The 18,808-nt window shown below is 51.0% G+C and overlaps 1 protein-coding gene across 1 annotated transcript; it reads right to left on the bottom strand.

Moving 5' to 3' along the window:
- Positions 1 to 17,809: 17,809 nt before the first annotated feature.
- Positions 17,810 to 18,808, bottom strand: LOC148592129 (olfactory receptor 14C36-like). The gene has a single exon (XM_088535594.1). It carries the CDS (start codon positions 18,767 to 18,769, stop codon positions 17,810 to 17,812), a length of 960 nt encoding a protein of 319 aa, XP_088391720.1. The 5' UTR covers positions 18,770 to 18,808.

The following is an 18,808-nucleotide window of genomic DNA, read 5'->3' as shown; positions in this document are numbered from 1 at the left end:
TGCCTGGGATGGCCTGTGAGTAGAGCCTCATAAAGGGAGAGGTCCTCGAAGATGGAGTTTCTTAGAGGTAAAGCACTGGGTATTCGCAGGCAAAAGAGGACTCTGCAGTCTCAGGAGAGGCAGGGAGGACTCAGCTGTCAGGAAGAAGGGAGAACGGAGAGCCCTCTGGGTCACCATCTATCAAATACCAGGGGCAGGATGTATAGGCACAACTGGACACAACGAGCACCCTTGGAAATGCTCTGCAGTCCAGGTGCCCTGGACTGTGCAGTCATCTGCAGTCCCCCGGAGGGATTAGAGGTCGTGATACCCATTTGGTTGGGTCTGACTCCTACCCCTGGTCACAGGGGCAGTGAAATGTCACCCTTAAACACTTTGTCTCTCCTCCCACCCCGCCTCCACATCCTTCCCAGCTCTGGATCTCTCTGTACTGGCCATTCGGCACTGAACCCCCTTGTCTACAGCATGAGGAACAAGGAGTTCAAGGAGGCACCGAGGAAACTTCCTCAATGGGTACAATGTCAGTGCCAAAACTGTCCTGTGTGCAGTCACTTGTCATTCCCATGTACTTGCCATGAAACATGTATTTATTTCTTTATGAATTTTTACTCTTACCTTCCTGATAAAATAATAATAAATAATCATTTAAAATACAACAATACGGCAGGAACAAAAGGCTGACTAGGGAAAACACGGGCCTGCTGCTAAATGGGCCAAGAGCCCTGGTGGGAGAGGACACAGAAAAGGCCACCTTTGCCTCAGGCTTTAGTGCTAAGAGTGACCCTCAGGAATCCTAGGCCCTGGAGACCATGGAGAAATGCAGAAAGGAAGACTTTCCCTTGCTGGAGGAGGATCTGAGTAGGGCTCACTTCAGCAAACTGGACAACCACAAAACCATGGGCTCTGAGGGGACATTCTTGCACTGTTCAGTGCCCACGTCTGACAGAGCTCCATGAACTGGAAGAAATCGAGTCCCTCCAGTTACACTGCTTGTACCTCTGGCCCTTGGCAAGCGACTGTCACACATCAGAGACTCTCTGAGAACCTCCTGATAGATGCAAAAAGGGGCTCACATTGGAATGCTGCATTTATGACACTGCATCTCGCACTGCTTTCATGCCTCCTGATGGTTAGCTTGCTTCCCTTTACCCCTTCTCTGTTTGTCACACTGCACCATTGCATGTGTCACGATCACATCTCAAAGTGCACAAGTGGCAGTTTCTCCTCTGGTGTTATTCCTGTGCTTCACACCTCAGACAACTTCACCTGCCACCTGCATGGTCAAAGTGACAACTGGGAATAGAAGAAGCTGAGCGCAAGGAAGGACCTTGCTCTGCCTTGCTTGGTCTTGTTACAGGCATTGCCTGGTTCAGGCTGGGCTGCTTTTTCTTGGAGAGCAGCAAGAGAAGAGGCATCTTTCCCTTCTTTTAAAAGTCATCAGGCAATAATTTGCATACCGCTTGTAATGCACACTTGCTACACGGGGCCAAAAGGGCCAGGGGCTTGGGGCATGCAAAGGAGCATGATGAGAAAGAAGAGCAACGGCACAGCTTTGGGGCAGACAAGGCGACCGAAAGAACCAGACACCACTGGAAAGAATAGTCTTATTTCACTATTTATATTAAGGCAGTACGGAATGATACATTTAACAAAATAAGCTTATTACACACTGGTTTTAGCAACAGACAAAATAAGCAAGGTAATGCACCTAACCATGAGTATACGAGAAAGAGAATAGTGACTAAAAGATACATCACCAATTGCCTAAATATGCCATCATATGTGTTCATCATCCAGATCCGCAGTTGCTGGGGAGTCCCTGTTGTGGTGAGAATTTGGAGAACCTTCCCGGCAACGGGGAGGTCTTACGTGGTGCTTCCACCTGTGAGGTCTCCAAAATTGTGGCAAGAGTGTCCATCTTTTATAGAGACAAATCAGCAAATGATGATAACTTGCATTTTGTTTGTGAGCAGTAACATCTGATGTGGCATACTTTCCCTATCATGTGGGATGCGGATCTGCTCAGAGCCCAGGCCTCGGATGGGAGGGTTCCCTTCAAGGTCAAAAAGAGCCACACGAGAGCTTAAAAAGCTACAGTTTAATAAGCCTCCATGCAAGCTGGCATGAGCAATTCTACAGGGGAGTGTTGTGTACTGCATAGGCAGTGCCATATTCAACTCTAAGTCAACCCCGACTCGGGCCTGTCGTTCGGGCCCTGGCACTTCAGTTCCTCACGTTCCACTCTGTCGTGACACACAAGGTTATATTCGACCCACATTATGGGGCTGCCAAGAGATTTCCTTGGGAGTGGGAAGCAGCATGAAAGGAGGAAACAGGACAAAAGTACAGCTTGGGAATCTCAGATTGGGCAAGAGGATGAAGAAATATCACTTGAAGGGTAGAGCAGTGGTGCTACAGGACACCCAGGGAGAGTCTGCCACCACCCATGGCTTTGTGTTTCAAGAAACAGCCACTGAGGATGGAAAAGCTCTCAAGGAAGGGAAGGAGAACCTCTTGTGAGAACTTGCTGGGGAAGCAGATTGGGTGTCCAGGGACACAGGAGCAGGTCTAGGATGACCTGTGGTAGAGATGGCCAAGGGCACTGCCAAGGCCCCAACAGAATGGAGGTCTTTATCCTCTTGACTATGGCTGTTGTGTCTGTCACCAAGGCCTACCAGGAATCATCAGGACTTCTTTCCCCCTTTATCCTTCTGGGGACCTTGGGAGGTGTTGTGTGTTTGTCCTGTACTCAGCGTTGCACACCGTCACCCAAACATTGATGCCAGGGAGGATGTGGGCAAAAAATGGAGGAAGGGATCTCCCTTCCCAGGGTTTCTCTGCCTGTGCTTGGCCAATGTGTTGACAAAACACACCAAGGGTGTATTTGGCATCAGAGCCACCTGAGTATTTTCTCTACCTAACTATTACAAATGATTACATTTTTTAGCTTTAACCAGCCCCTGGTGAGTTATTGTAGTTAATGGCCTCAGTGGGATCCATTAATGCTCTACAAAACTTTAGGGTTTCCTTCTGACTTTGACTTCTTCACTGATTTCTTCAATCTCCTTTCAATAGCTGCAATTCATGGACTCTGCTCCAAGTACTGCATGAAGCTCATTAACAAGCAAAAAGCCCTGATAAACCCAAACTCTCCCTGCAATTTCCTTCAAGTGTCCATGGCTAATTGGAGAGGTTTGGGGAGTGTAGCTAAAAGCTAAGGACAACAATCATATACAAGTATTTCATCTTTTCAAAGTTTTCTATTATTATTCTAAAGAATAGGTAACAGCACAACATCCAATTCATAGCCATCAAGCTATGTAGGGAAAGCTGGAGGGTCAGCACATGTAGGAAAAGCAGTGACCCAGAGATCGGGCACTGTAGGCACAATTTTCCTCTCCACCTCCCCAACCCTAGCATTTCTCTTATCAGCCTCTCAGGAATTTAAATCACTCATGTTGAAAGCTAGCCTTAGTCCACCGAGGTCTGCACTCAAGGATATAGCTGACCTGCCCCAATTCTCACCTGCTTTACTTAGACAACTGGCTGCCAACAGGCACAGGGGGATCTTCTTTTAGTTACAAAGTAACAAAAGAATAAAGCAGAGAATAGTTTCATGGAAAATAATGACACTCTTTGAATGCATCCATACAATCCGTATATATAGTAAGGACTTGGCTAATGGGGCAGACTGCAGAAAGACAGAGCAAGCTTTAACCTCCCTAAAATGCAAACCAGCTGCTGGGTCTCTGAGTGAACAGAGTATCAGGAGGAGTCACAATGTGTCCAGATAGTGCCCTAAAGGGGATGCTAGAAATTGTCACATTAAACAGGACATGTGGGAATGGGAGACTTAGGTGGACGCACAGAAGACAAGGGAGAGAATGGGCCAAGAACCCCGGCATGAAGAGCGGGGCTTACAGCATCACTGATGAGCTGCCACTGACTGAATAAGCAACCCAAAGAAGTCCTTCCTTTGGCAGTGACTTGGGAAGCCACATCTCTGGCAGGGTTCCAAGGAGATGGGGTTTCTCTTCTTTAAGATGGTCCCCAGGACTATGCAGAGATGAGGAAGAGCAGGAAGGGAGGTTGCAGGGATATTCACCAGCTTCATCAGCTGCAGAGCAGGGAGCTGGTCATCTCACAAACTGCTGATAGAATCAAATGAGATGGGGACTGATGAGTGAGATGGGGACTGCTGGATCAACACCCACAGCCTGGACCTCAGTTCTTGTTCCCAGTGATCTTGCCGCTCTCCACCAAGGCTCCCAGCTTTAGGAGCTCCTTTCTGAGAGGTCACACAGAAACTGTCACTGCAAAGACCCCTGTGGATCCCGGGCTGTGGCAGTGGCTGCTCAGGGCTGGAGGCTGCCACAGGAGTCCTGCCTGAGGGTCCCACCTTGCTCAGGGGACAACGTGGCAGCCAGGACCCCTGGAGCTTCCCCGAGCCCCAAGGCTCCTGTGGGGCAGCTCCAACCCTTGTGTGGGTGCTGGGGGCAGAAGGAGAGAATCCAGGGCAGGTTTCCCTGGCACTGGCTGCCCCTCTTCTCCCCCACGCCGGGGTGGGCAGTGCTGGCTGAGCCCAACACAGCAGCTCACACAGCCCCCAGGCCCCCACACCAGCACCCCCAGCACCCGCAGGCCCGAGCTGGGCTCCCCTCCCTGCCCGGCCCCCGCACAGCCCCCAGCACAGCCAGGAGCCCCACGGGGCCTCACAGCCAATGGCTGCGCTGGGCACGAGGAGGTCACTGCTGCCGCAGCCCCTGATAGGCCAGCTGGCAGGGAGAGGGCGTGGCTGCTGCTTGGGAGGTCCCCCGCTGCGGGCAGAGCTGATTGGGCAGCAGCAGGGCTGGCTCTGCCTGGTGACTGTGAGGTCACCGCTCCTGCAGCGCCTCATTGGGCAGCAGCCGGGCCCTGCGGGGCTCTGCGCTGCTGAGATCATCTCCGCGGAGCAGCTGCTTGAGCCCGGGCTGGGGCTCCTGGTGGGGAAGGGCTGGGGAGGCCATTGCTGCCCTGGAGGGCAGGGCCAGAGAGCTGGGCGGGCCGGCGCTGTGACGTCATGTCTTTGTGAGTGCCTGATTGGCCGGCAGCAGGCAGGCAGGCGTGGGCGGTGGGTGGGGGGTCTCTGTGGTGAGAGGAGCTGAGAGGGCAGCAGTGGTTCCTGTGTGGGGGAAGGGTTTGAGGAAGCTGCTGTCTCTGAAGGCCACAGGCAGCAGCAGGGGATGTGGTGGGTTTGCACCTGTGAGGTCACCTCCATGTGAGCAGCTGGGTTTGGGGTTTAGGCTTTCGGGTTGTGATCATTGGCACAGAGCCCAGTTGGAGACGTGAAACTATTGTATGAGGAGTCAGTCAAAACCTGTTCAGTTTATTAATCAGTGAAGGGACAGAGCGCACCCTGGGAGAAATGGCTGATATGCCCATAGGTCTGTGCAGGCTTAAGAGGGACCTGGTCAGCCTGGAGAGTTGGGGGTAGAGGAACCTCATGAAGTTCAGCATTGGCAAGTGCCAGGGTCTTGCAGCTAGGGAGGAATAACCCCATGCACCAGGACAGGCTGGGGGTTGACCTGTTGGGGAGCAGCTCCACAAAAAGGGACCTGAGAATCGTGTTTGGCAACAAATTGAGCATGAGTAATCAGTGTGCCCTTGTGGCCACTGCTACTGGTGGCTGAGGTCTGCTGGTACTCAGAGTGCCCCCACAATATTGCAATGGCAGGAGATGTCTTTGGGTGGCCACTAGCTCCAGGCTGTGGTGTTTCACTGCGGGTGCAGGAATCGCCCTCCACTGCCCCTTCCCTGGGCCTCCTGGGTCCCCAGTGCCTCTCTGGGGATTGCAGAGCCCTCCTTTCCCCATGAGCCCTCCTTTCCCCATGTGCACCAGGGTTTAGTGCTCTACCTTCTGGTCCCTGCACTGTGAGTCATCCCTGTTTCGTTAAAGCTGCACTCAGTGCCCACTCCCAGGCAAACCCTGTGCCTGGAGATCCCCCGGGGGGTCTCTCATCAGCACAGTCACGTGTGGGGCAGCCTGGCACAGGCAATGCAGAGACCATTGCCTGTCTGCAGTGGTCACTGAGAGATGAACCCTAGATTGAGGCTAACAGATCACCCTGGAATGCTGAGGTCATCCCCTGGATCTCATGGAGTTCACAAGCAGAAGAGCAGGCCCATTTGTGGTTGCACACCCTTGGGCATATTTTTTGATTCCAGTTTCTAAAGAGAGGCCAGATTCAGGACCATCATAGGGAAGATCCCCTTTTATTATGGAAATGTTATTCTGGAGTCCAGCTGTGGCTTAAGGGAGCCCAAGGACTGGTCCTGCCTGTTCTTCCAGGGTACGAGGAAAAACAAGCCTATCTCTACCAGGTTATGAGAGTTCCTTGGCCACATCTGCAGAATTAAGCGTGGAAGGACAGAATGGAAATGAGGAGGCCAATTCTAAATAGAGAAATTCCTGCTCCCCTACTGGAATTTGTCTTCAGGAAAGATGAACTGCCACGGGAAGGCTGCCTCTAGACTTACCTTCAATTCACTCATGTTTAGTTTTGTGTGTTGGAGCTTTGCATGGAAACATGGAAACCTGTGTGGACACTTGGTTGCCATTTCTCTCATATTAGAGAGATTTGAGATCACACTCTAAGCATAGCCGCGAGAGCTGAGATCTCCTAAACAACACTGGACCCCTGGTCTCAGCCCACCTGCCCTTGTCCCGCCGTGACTCTGTACCCCAGAGGTCCCTTGGTGTCAGTGCTGGAAAAGACGCTGCAGAGGGAAACTCTCCTCCCTGCACTGGGCACATCCAAGGGAGCTCAAAGAAGCGGCTCAGAGAATCCCCCCTCTCTGCTAGTGAAGGGGGAAGCCTGGCTTCCTGCTTTATCATGGTCTGTGTTTAAGTGTTAAAGGAGAGATTCCTGTGCAGACATGACAAAAAATAGGCATTTTATTTTAGTATTTATTACTTTAAGATGGATGTAAAAGAGAGAATTAAAAAAGGAAATGCATAAAATAGAGCCTTGATGCCAGATATCCTGGTGAGTGAATGAAACAGTTTTTATTACTGACCTTGTACTCACTGGATCAGTTTCTTCAGTGCCTCCTTGAGCTCCTTGTTCCTCATGCTGTAGATGAGGGGGTTCAGGGCTGGAGGCACCACAGAGTACAGAATGGACACAACCATATCTAGAAGTGGGGAGGAGATGGAGGGGGGCTTCAGGTAGGCAAACAATACAGTAATGACAAACAGGGAGACTACGACCAGGTGCGGGAGGCACATGGAAAAGGCTTTGTGCCGGCCCTGCTGCGAGGGGATCCTCAGCACAGCTCTGAAGATCTGCACGTAGGAAACCACAATGAAAATGAAACATCCAAAGACTAAACAGGCAATAACCCCAATGAGCCCAATTTCCCTGAGGTAGGAGTGTGAGCAGGAGAGCTTGAGGATGTGTGGGATCTCACAGAAGAACTGCTCCACCTCATTGCCTTGGCAGAGGGGTAGGGAAAATGTGTTCCCAGTGTTCAGGAGAGCATTGAGAAAGCCACAGGCCCAGGCAGCTGCTGCCATTTTGAGACAAGCTCTGCTGCCCAGGAGGGTCCCATAGTGCAGGGGTCTGCAGATGGCAACGTAGCGGTCATAGGCCATGACTGTGAGGAGATAATACTCTGCTGATACGAAAAGAAGGAAGAAAAAGACCTGCCCAGCACATCCCAAGTGTGAAATGACTCTGATGTTCCACAAAGAATTGTGCATGGATTTGGGAACAGTGGTGGAGATGCAGCCAAGGTCAAGGAGGGAGAGGTTGAGGAGGAAGAAGTACATGGGGGTGTGGAGGTGGTGGTCGCAGGCTACAGCTGTGATGATGAGGCCGTTGGCCAGGAGGGCAGCCAGGTAGATGCCCAGGAAGAGCGAGAAGTGCAAGAGCTGCAGCTCCCGTGTGTCTGCGAATGGCAGGAGGAGGAACTCATTGAGGGAGCTGCTGTTGGACATCTGTTCTATTGGGCTCAGGAAAACTGTGTAGGGAAAAAAGGCAATAATAGCTTAGAAGAATTTTCTCTGAAATAAAGTTTCCATTTTTCATAGAAATGCTTCTCGACACCGTTCCAACTCTCAGTAATTTCTTCTTTGCACGGTCACCTTCAGTCAGCTCCTCAGTCTCTGCTCCACCTGAGTGTTCTGGGGGAGCCGGAGCCTGAGTTACTCTACGCCAATGTGTATAAAGAACTGGTTCTTGATATCTCTCCTTTTCGGAGTTGATGTCACAGGACATCCACCTTTAAGATAAAGGGTCTTTTCATTTTCCCACACAAACTTCCAAGGAGTTTGGCCTGCAGTAGGGGGTTTTAGCATTTTGTTTTAGAATTACTTATTTTGGAGATTTTTATATTCTGTCACCATATCTGGTCAGGTTCTTTGCATGCCTTTTTGGCATGCAAATAAAGACAGATGTCTTTATTGCTGCAAGCATGAACATAAAGCAGACTGGAGATGGAAATGGGGTCTCTGCTGCTCAGGGAACAGTGAGGAGTGCTGTTGAGTCCATCTGCCTTGTTCCAGCAGACAACTCTGGACTCTGTTGAGATCGTAGAAGACTGGTTTCAAATCACTCATTTAACTTTGCTCTCCGTCTAAGCTCAAGGTGGATATATGATGGAGAGAACAGGATATTGCTACTGACACAGCAAGCAGTCTGTGCACTGAGTCCACTTATGCAGGGCAGCTCACAAAGCCACCAGAACAACGGAGACAGTCACAGAGTCTCCTAAAGTAAGAGTCAACCCCTTTGCAGCCCCTCCAATGAGGCTGCCCAGCACCCTGGGCACATTGCCCCTCTTCAGACACCTCCATGGCAGGACCTCAGGGTGAGTATCTGAATTTGTAGCTGAAGCCCCAGCTGACTGCCAGGACAAGAGCAGAAAGGAGAGGCAGGGAAACGAGAAGGAACACTGACTGCTGCCAAGGGAGGAGAGAGAGACAGAGCAGCACCATCCCCAGGCTGCACCTCCCAGACAGGGTGGAATTCCAGGGCAGTGGTTCTCAGCCCCTGTGCCTTGCAATGGGAAATGGGCACATGGCAGGAGAGAGGCAGCTCTGCTGTTCTGGAAATCTGACTGCAGAGGAGGTCAGAAATGCCCTGGAGCCCTTCCTCTTGAGAGCAGAGTGAGACTAAGCACAATGAGAATGAGGAGAGGTGCAAAGGGGATATTGCTGCTGCCCACAAGGCACTTGAAGGAATAATCTGGGGTCCTCACAGGCCTATTTATCCCTCAGAGCAGCACTGCAGAACTCTCCTTCAGGCATCTAAAGCTAAAATGTCCCATTCATTTGCTGCCTTGTAAAAGACACAAAACAAAATCCTAGCCTCTGGATATTGCCTTCCCTTTCATAGAAGTTTCCCAAGAGTGTCCTCTTGAAAAGCCCCTTCCAGATATGTGGTGTGGGTGAGGCTGAGCTGTGAGCAGCCCTGACCCCACACAGCAGCCTCTCAGCAGGAGAATGAACCTGCCCAGGGGGGATCTCTCCTCCCACCCAGAGCTTCTCCCTGCAGCGCCCTGGCAGGCTGAGTGCTGATCCTCACAGAATCACTGCCCCAGGCACACAGCACCCTGGGGTGCATGGACACTGCTCTGAAGAACAGTGCTCTGAAGAACCTATGTGCCCACATTGCCTTCACTGCCTTGCACCAGCTCCAGAAGAAGCAGCCATGATGCCCTGACCTTGTGATGCTGGGACAGGAAATTTCTGTTCTGAAGCATCGCCTTGTATGCAAAGTCATCAGCTGGGAGGGGTGCTGCAGAGCCCTCCAGAAACCTCAGCAGCATTACCCTGCAGACGGCGACTTACCGTGTCACAGATTGCTCCCACCATGAGCTCTCCTCTGTCCTCCCACTCCACGCTGCCTTTCACCTCTCTGTCCTCTCTCCTCTCCTGTCCGCAGTGCTGTGCTGCTCTTGGCACAGGAGCTGCTCCTGCACTCGGCTGTCTCTGGGCAGTGCTGACAGGCTGCCACGAGCTGCGGCCCAGCTGAATTCAGGAATTACTCTGTCCCTTGGGATTCCTCCCTCTGGGATATGTTCCATCAAGTAGAGTAACCTGTTTTCCTTCTCTAAAGAGTACAGGGATACAGATTCCAACATTGCAATTTATTTCATCAGATAATGATTATCTACCAAAGTTAGAAATGTCCCACAGGAAGTCCTGATTCACATCTCTTAACTAGGCAGGACACCCAGACAAGGATAAAAAGGGAGCTTGTTGACACCTGGTGCATATATGATTTAGATGACTTATTCAGATGGCTTATTGGGGCTCCACATGTCTGTTCAGAACTGCGAGGTTTGGAGAAGGATTCAGCTAACTCATTAACTCCACAAATACATGGCAGGTGGGATTCCCCCTTACCAGGCTAAGCATGCACATGGTCTGCTTGCAAGCTCCTGGCCTAAAGGTCCTAATGGAATCACTGGAGATAGAGCTTCAGTGGGAGGCCAGGTCAGGAATTTCCTTGGTCATCTCTAATGACCCTGGATGCCTTCTATCCTACTAGAGCAGCACTCACAATAAAGCTGAGGGACAGGCAGATCCCTACAGCTCAAAAAGCTGATCTATTCAAGTGGAGACCATTTATAGAATCACAGAATGCTTGAGGTTGGAAGGAGCTTTGGGGATGATCTAGTTCAAACCCCTTGATCAAGCAGTGTCACCTACAGCATGATGCACAGGATCCTGTCCAGGCAGGTCTGGAATATCTGCAGAGAAGGAGACTCCACAACCTTTCTGGGCAACCCATGCCAGTGCTCTCTCACCTTTACAGTCAAGATGCTTTTCCTCAAATTCAGGCAGAACTTCCTGTGCTTCAATTTTTGTCTGTTGCCTCTTGTTCCATCACTAGTCACCACTGAAAAGAGTCTGGGCCATCCTCTTCTGCTCTTGGCATCCTCCCTTCAGGTATTTGCATACCCTGATAAGATCCCCCCCTCAGTCTTCTCTTCTCCAAGCTAAAACAGGCTCAGTTCTCTCACCTTCTCCTCATAGGAGAGATGCTCCAGCTCGCTGATCAACTTTAGACATAGATAGACATATACTGGGCTCTCTCCAGTAGCTTCATGTCCCTCTTGTACTGCGGACCCCAGCGCTGGACACAGGACTCAAGGGGTGGCCTCCCCAGGACTTAGTAGAGAGGCAGGATCACTTCCCTTGTCCTCCTGGCTACAGTCTTCCTACTGCACCCCAGAAGACCACTGGTCTTGGCAGCAAGGGGACATTGCTGGCTCATAAGCAAGCTTCAAAGGGGCTTGAGTGAGAGAAGGCACCTTTCTCTGGTTGCAAGGGATGTTTGGAGATCATCTAGTCAGATGATGGTCAAGTCAATGTTTGTAAGCACCTGGGAGGCCAGCAGCAGGCACATGGCACTGCTCCTGCTTGGGAGGGGGGTCACATTGTCTGTGCTCCTGACTGGACAGCACCAGGCATTAGCAGGTCCATCCATGTCTGTGAGGGTGGCCGTGAGCTCTGCTCTTTTCTGAGTCCCTGGCAGACCAGCAAGAGGCGCCTGGCTGGGCAGTTCCTTGGGAGGTCCCTGCTGGCAGAGCAGCTGCGAGGCCAGCGCTGGCCCATGGCTGGGGACGGGCTCTGAGGCCGCTCCTGTCCCAGCAGCAGCGCAGCCGGCAGCGGGGTCTGGTGCAGACACGCGGGGAGGTCCCTTGTGTGCGCGGAGCTGCCGGGGCAGCAGCAGGCGCTGCCTGTGAGGCCAGGAGTGTCTCAGCAGCGGGCAGGGACACGGAGGCCATTGCGGGGACGCTGCCGGGAGGCCCCTGCTCTCTGCAGGGCTGGCTCTGTGCTGACGCGTGGGCGTCGGCTGGTGACGTCACTGCTGCCGCAGCCCCTCATAGGCCAGGCCGCGCAGCTGGTTGTGACGTCAGCAGCCCCTTCCTGGCCGGGGCGGCTCTGCCGAGGAACCTGGTGTCCCTGCAGCCCGCGGCGGCAGCAGCCCATGCTGGGCTGTGCGCGAGCGAGGTCCCCCTGCCCGAGGAGCTGCTGGGCCAGCAGGAGCCTCACGGCAGGTGCTGGCGCTGAGGTCGCTGCTATGGGGCCAGGAGCAGCAGCAGGGATGGTCCTGAAGAGCAAAGGAGTCCAGGAAAGCTGGACTTTTCTCAAAAAGGAAGTGTAAAAGATGCAGGAACAGGCCATCCCTGTGAGCTGTAAGATGAGTCGGAGGGGAAGAAGACCAGCTTGGCTGAATAGCTGAGGACTACAAAGGACAGTAGCTAGTGACAGAGTTATGACTGGACGATTCTTAGCTTGGTCAGTTTCTGCTCAGTGGCCAAAACCTCCTTACACTTGTTAATAACATTCTGCTGTCTCCATGTGAACTCCCTATCTCATAGATACACTCTAATCTTTTCAAGGTTAACGTTCTCTGCTAAGGGAGCCAGGGATTTCACAGACCCGCTACAAACCCTGACAATTGCATGAAAAAGGGATGAGGATGGGGATCACAAAGGATGAGGCTAAGTCTGAGGAACTTAACGCCTAGTTTATCTCAGTCTTTAACAACAAGATCAGTTCTCCTCAAGGTGCTTGCCCCTTGAGCTAGAAGACACCTGTGCAGAGCAGAACAACTCCCCCATAAATCAGGAGGAAACAGTCAGTTTCCACAGTACTCCACTTGGACACTCACACGTCCGTCTATGGGTCCAGGTGGCATCCACCCAAAGGTTCTGAGGGAGCTGGTGGAAGTGGTCGTCAAGCCACTCTCCATCATCTATCAGCAGTCCTGGTCAACAGGGGAGGTCCCAGATGGCTAGAGACTTGCCAATGTTGGCAAGATGGAGGATCCAGGGAAACTACAGGCCTGTCAGCATGATCTCGGTATTGGGAAAAGTTATGGAGCAGATCATATTGAGGGCGATCATACAGCATGTGCTTGATAAGCAGGGAATCAGGCTGGAACAATACGGGTTCATGAAAAGCAGGTCCTGCCTGACCAGCTTGATCTCCTCAGACCAGGTGACCTGCCTAATGGATGAGGGAAAGGCTGTGGACATGGTCTCAGTAGACTTTGGGAAGGTTCTTGACACAGTCTTCCACTGCATTCTGCTGGAGAAGCTGGCAGCTCAGGGCTTAGACAGGTGTACTCTTTGCAGGGAGAAAAACGGAGAAGATGGCCAGGCCCAGAGAGTGATGGTGAATGGTGTGAAATCCAGCTGGTGACTGGTCACGAGTGGTGTTCCCCCAGGGTCAGTGTTGGGTCAAGACATCTTTAATATCTTTGTCAATGATCTGAATAAGGGATAAGGGGATTGAGTGCACCTTCAGCAAGTTTGCAGACAACACCAACATCAAAGGAACATTTGATCAACTTGAGGGCAGGAAGGCTCTAGGGGATGATCTGGACAGTCTGGATTAATAGACTGAGGCCAACTGTATGAGTTTCAACAAGGCCAAGTGCTGGATCCTGCACCTCACTCTCAAGAACCCCATGCAGCTACAGGCTTGAGGCTGAGTGGTTGGAGAGCTGCGTGGCAGTAAAGGATCTGCGGGTGTTGGTCGACAGCCATCTGACCACGAGCCAGCAGTGTGCCCAGATGGTCAAGAAGGCCAAAGGCATTCTGGCTTGTATCAGGAACAGTGTAGCTAGCAGGACCAGGGAAGCGATCATCCCCCTGTACTCAGCATTGGTGAGGCCGCACCTCGAATCCTGTGTTCTGTTTGGGGCCCCTCAGTACAAGAAAGACATGGAGGTGCTGGAGTGAGTCCAAAGAAGAGGAACAAAGCTGGCAAAGGGACTGGAGCACAGACCTTATGAGGAGCGGTTGAGGGAGTTGGAGCTATTTAGTGTGGAGAAGAGGAAGTTCAGGGGTGACCTTATCACTCTTTACATCTGCCTTAAAGGAGGTTGTAGTGAGGCAGGGTTGATCTCCAATATATGAAAATAGGACAGGAGGAGAAGGCCTCAAGTTGTGCCAGGGGAAGTTCAGGATACGTTTTAGGAGAAAATTCTACACAGAAAGAGTAATCAAGCATTGGAACAGGCTGCCTGAAGAAGTGGTGGGGCAGTATTTAAGAAATGTGTAGATGAGGCACTTAGGGACATGGTTTAACAGGTATGGTGTTGAAGGTTTTATGATTGGACTCAATGATCTTGAAGGTGTTTTCCAAGAATAATGATTCCATGATTTCTCTTTATTGTTCAGATACCTCTCAACTCTCCAGTTGCTCCTTTGAGCAAGTGGAGAATTTCAATCTTGCCTTCCCTTTCAGGAGTGTAGTTACTTCTTCAGTTAGCTGTTTTAGAGTTTTCTATGCAGGCTGTTCTATCTATCTGTCAAAAACATCTCAGGGAAGCTTATTCCTTGTAGACTGGGAACCTCCTTGGAGGCAATTTGGACGCAACATAGTGATCAGGATTGCATTCTGTTTCTTAGGACAGAGGATGAATCTTATGCTTGTCATACAGGTGACTAGATTTTTTAACTCATAGGACCCTGGAAGAACTGCAACAGCTGTAACATTCAGCTCCAGCCTGGAGCAGAAAAAGGTTAGATTTGAACCAGAACTATCCAAGTCCCCAGTGGCTGAGGAGAGAAATGTCAGGGCTGGGGATGTGAACAGGAAGGTTGTCCATACAGGTCTCCTCTCAAAAGCTTTGCTTTTCCCACATGTGCAGGCTTCATTGGGAGACACTGTAGGAACTGGAGAATGTGGTCAGATTTCTTCTGAAAACAGAATGAAAAAAGAAAGCTGAAAAGCAGCCATCCTTCTTTTTCATGTGCTCATTGAAATCTGCCTCATTTCAATACATTGCTTTCCAATTAGCCACACAATAATTGAAGATTGAAGAAAAATATGACATATCCTTAGATATATAATTTTTTATTTTAATGAGCCCTGGGAGTATTTGGTGCTGAGTCTATGAACCTCCAGGAGGTTGAGAACCTCCAGGAGGAGATTGAGGAAATCTCTGCAGCAGTTACAGTCAGAAGCAAATGCCCAACTTTCTTGGAGAGTTAATTGGTCCTCTTGAGGACCATTAGCAGCAAAGTCTCCCCAGGGGCTGAGTAGAGCAGAAAGTTGGAGGCCCTGATTGCAGATAAGCAAAGACAAAGTGCAGGTTGCTCTGATGCCAGGTTAACACTTCATGTGTTTTTCAAGTACCTTGGCCAAGCACAGGTGTCCAGACTCTGAGTAGGGGGGTCCTTTCCACCATGTTTTGCCCGGGTGTCCTGGTGGGTCAGTGCGTGGGTGGGGGTGTTCAAGGCCAAGGGCAGCGCACCTTGTGTCCCTGGGGGAAAGCCAGGCAGGATTGGCCATGGCAATGCCTTTGGCCATCTCCCCCTCGGGCTCTGCTACACTTTGCTATTTCTGTGCCTGTTTGCCTGCAGCCTGTAGACATCCAAACTGCTTCCCACCTTGCTCTCACCCCAGGATCTCTCCATCTCAAATGATGTCTCTAGGTCTTGTTCACTGTTCTTTGAAACAGAGGCATGGAATGATCCTAGATACCTTCTGCATGATCTCTTATGCCACAGAACTACCCTTTAAGTGAAATGTCTTGTTTTCCTGAAGTGCAGCCTGTACATTTCAAGCTGCTGTTGGTGGCTCTTTCAACTTCTCATGCTCTTTCGCATTGTCAGAATAGGCTCCATCATCTCTGAAACTACCCTTCTAGCAGTCACTGGCCAGTGTTATATTCGCCTTAGCTGTAACACCTCACTAGGCTGAAGAAACCCAGGTCCCTCAGCTTCTCCACACACGCCATGCGCTTTAGGTCTCCAAGCCCATCTCTGCAGACCCCCTCTGGAGCCTCTTCTGTTCCTCCTCATTGCTGCAGCATTGGGTGTACCACAGTGGGACACACAATTCCACATGTCTCCACAACAGGGCTGAGTCATGGGGGCTTAGAACTGCTCTCGTCTGGGTGTCCAGGCACTTCTTAACGCAGCCCTGTGTGCAGCAGGCCCAGTTGTGGTGAGCATGCACCACAGGCTCGTGTATCATAAAAGGTAATGCAAAAGGAAAATCAAGGCTATATGGGAGTCCCTGCCTAGCAGTCCTGAACCTGAATACCTTAAAGTGAAGGGGGACAAGGAATGTGCAGTTCATCTGGTCCTGCATGTTTCTGACATTTGTCCATGGTGACCCACAACTGTGCCAGGGCACTGTGGATTTCCTTGGCCATCTCAGGTGACCCTGGATGCCTTTTCCTCCTACACGAGTACCAGTCACTATAAGGATGAGGCACAGGCAGATCCTTACAGTGCAGAATGCTGATATATTTCAGTGCAGGCATTTCAAATATTAGAGAATGGTTGAAGTTGGAAGGGACTCGTGGAGATCATCTTGTCCAGAGCCCTGCACAAGCAGGCTCACTTACTGCACATTGCACAGGATCATGTCCAGGCAGGTTTGGAATATCTCCAGAGAAGGAGGCTCTTCCTTGATATATTTGTGCACAGTGATGGGATCCCCCCTCAGCCCTCTCCTATCCTGGCTGAACAGCTGCAGCTCTCTCAGCCTCTCCTCAGAGGAGAGATGTTCCAATCCCCTAATCATCTCTGTAGTCCTCCACGGGACTCTCTCCAGTAGTTCCATGTCCCTCTTGTACTGAGGAACACAGAAGTGGACACAGGACTCCAGATTAGACCTCACCAAGGCCAAGTATAGAGAGAGGATTTCCTCCCTTGACCTGCTGGCAACACTCTTCCTAATGCACCCCAGGAGGCCACCGTCCTTCTTGGCCACAAGGAGCCATTGCTGCCTCGTGGTCAGCTGGCAGCCCACCAGGATGCCCAGGTCCTTCTCTGCAGAGCTGCCCTCCAGCAGGCCAACCCCAGTCTGTACCAGTGCATTCAGTTATTCTTCCCTAGGTGTAGGACCCTGAACTTCATGAGGCCCAACTCTCCAGCCTCTTCATTTCCCTCGGAATGGCTGCACAGAGGTGTGGGGCATCAGACACTGCTCCCAGTTTGGGACCATAAGGACACTTGCTAAGTGTGCACTCATCCCCTTCATCCAGGTCATTAATCAAGTAGCTGGACTAGACTGAACCCAATATTGACATCTGGGGAACACCAAGAGCTCCAGGCCTCCAGCTAGACTCTGCACCACTGATCACAACCCATGGAGCTCTGCCATTCAGCTGCTGTCCGCTCATCTAAACATACACTTCTTGACCTTGCCCATGAGGAAGTTATCGGAGACAGTGTTCAAGACTTTGCTGAAGTCAAGGCACACAACATGCACCAATCTCCCCTCATCTACCCAGGCAGTCCTTCCATCCTAGAAGACTCTCAGACTGATTCAGCTTGATTTCCCCTCGGTGAATTCATGCTGACCACTGCTGACACCCGTCCTTTCCTCCACATGCTTAGAGACAACATCCCTGATGAGTTGCTTCTTCACCTTTCCAGAAAGGTTCATCCCTTCCACAGTCACTGGTCACCAATGAGCGAGTGCTAAATGCAGAGCTCATTACACATTTCTGAGCTATTTTCTCCTGAACACATGGAGAATCCTGTGAAGCAAGGCCTTTGTGGTACAATTCCTCGAGCCTATTCTTAAAAGCAGCTTCCTCTAAAGAGCACCTTTCAGGCACTGCACTGGGTGGAATTTTCTGCTTTTAATGACAGAGTGAGGGGGTTAGCTCTGACCCAGACTTAGACACCAATTTATTTGGAAACCATATAAGACAAAGTAGTCTAATTCAAGGAGGAACAAATCCAACCATTTGTGTAGCAGCATGTTAACAAATGCTAGTAAGAGTAAATCTAATAAACATAAAGAAATATTGCTCAGTCCTGGTACAGGATACAGTGGGATTCACATGTGGAGAGCAACACCAATATTACCATTTCTGAATAATGTCCATGAAATTACTTTCCTCAGGGCATCCTTGAGCTCCTTGTTCCTCAGGCTGTAGATGAGGGGGTTCACTGTTGGAGTCACCACCGCATACAGAACAGCCAGCACCAGATCCAGAGATGGGGAGGAGATGGAGGGGGGCTTCAGGTAGGCAAACATGGCTGTGCTGATGAACAGGGAGACCACAATCAGGTGCGGGAGGCACATGGAAAAGGCTTTGTGCTGGCCCTGCTCGGAGGGGATCCTCAGCACTGCTCTGAAGATCTGCACGTAGGACACCACAATGAAAATGAAACACCCAGAGTGTACACAAAAAGCAATCACAAGGACTCCAACTTCCCTGAGGTCAGAATTAGAGCAGGAGAGCTTGAGGATCTGGGGGATTTCACAGAAGAACTGCTCCACCACATTACCTTGGCAGAGTGGTAAGGAAAATGTGTTCCCAGTGTGCAGGAGAGCATGGACAAAACTGCTACTCCAGGCAGCTGCTGCCATTTTGACACAAGCTCTGCTGTCCATGAGGGTCCCATAATACAGGGGTCTGCAGATGACAACATAGCGGTCATAGGCCATGACTGTGAGAAGGAAATACTGTCCTACTATCAAGAAAAGAAACATAAAGACCTGTGCAGAACATCCTAAGTAGGAAATGGCCCTGGTATCCCACAGGGAGTTGAGCATGGATTTGGGGACAGTGGTGGAGATGGAGCCAAGGTCGAGGAGGGAGAGGTTGAGGAGGAAGAAGTACATGGGGGTGTGGAGGTGGTGGTCGCAGGCTACAGCTGTGATGATGAGGCCGTTGGCCAGGAGGGCAGTCAGGTAGATGGCCAGGAAGAGCGAGAAGTGCAAGAGCTGCAGCTCCCGCGTGTCTGTGAATGGCAGGAGGAGGAACTCACTGAAGGAGCTGCTGTTGGACATTTGCTATCTCAGGGCATAGTGCACTGTCCTGGGAGAAAA

This window comes from Tinamus guttatus, unplaced genomic scaffold, assembly GCF_059628265.1.
Source record: "Tinamus guttatus ecotype Peru unplaced genomic scaffold, ASM5962826v1 Tinamus_guttatus_pri_ptg000634l, whole genome shotgun sequence".
Taxonomy (NCBI): Eukaryota; Metazoa; Chordata; class Aves; order Tinamiformes; family Tinamidae; genus Tinamus; species Tinamus guttatus.
This window is presented reverse-complemented; position numbering and strand designations above follow the sequence as displayed.

Excerpts from the sequence above, each read along its gene's own strand:
- LOC148592129 (XM_088535594.1), bottom strand. The coding sequence starts at position 18,769 with ATGTCCAACAGCAGCTCCTTCAGTGAGTTCCTCCTCCTGCCATTCACA.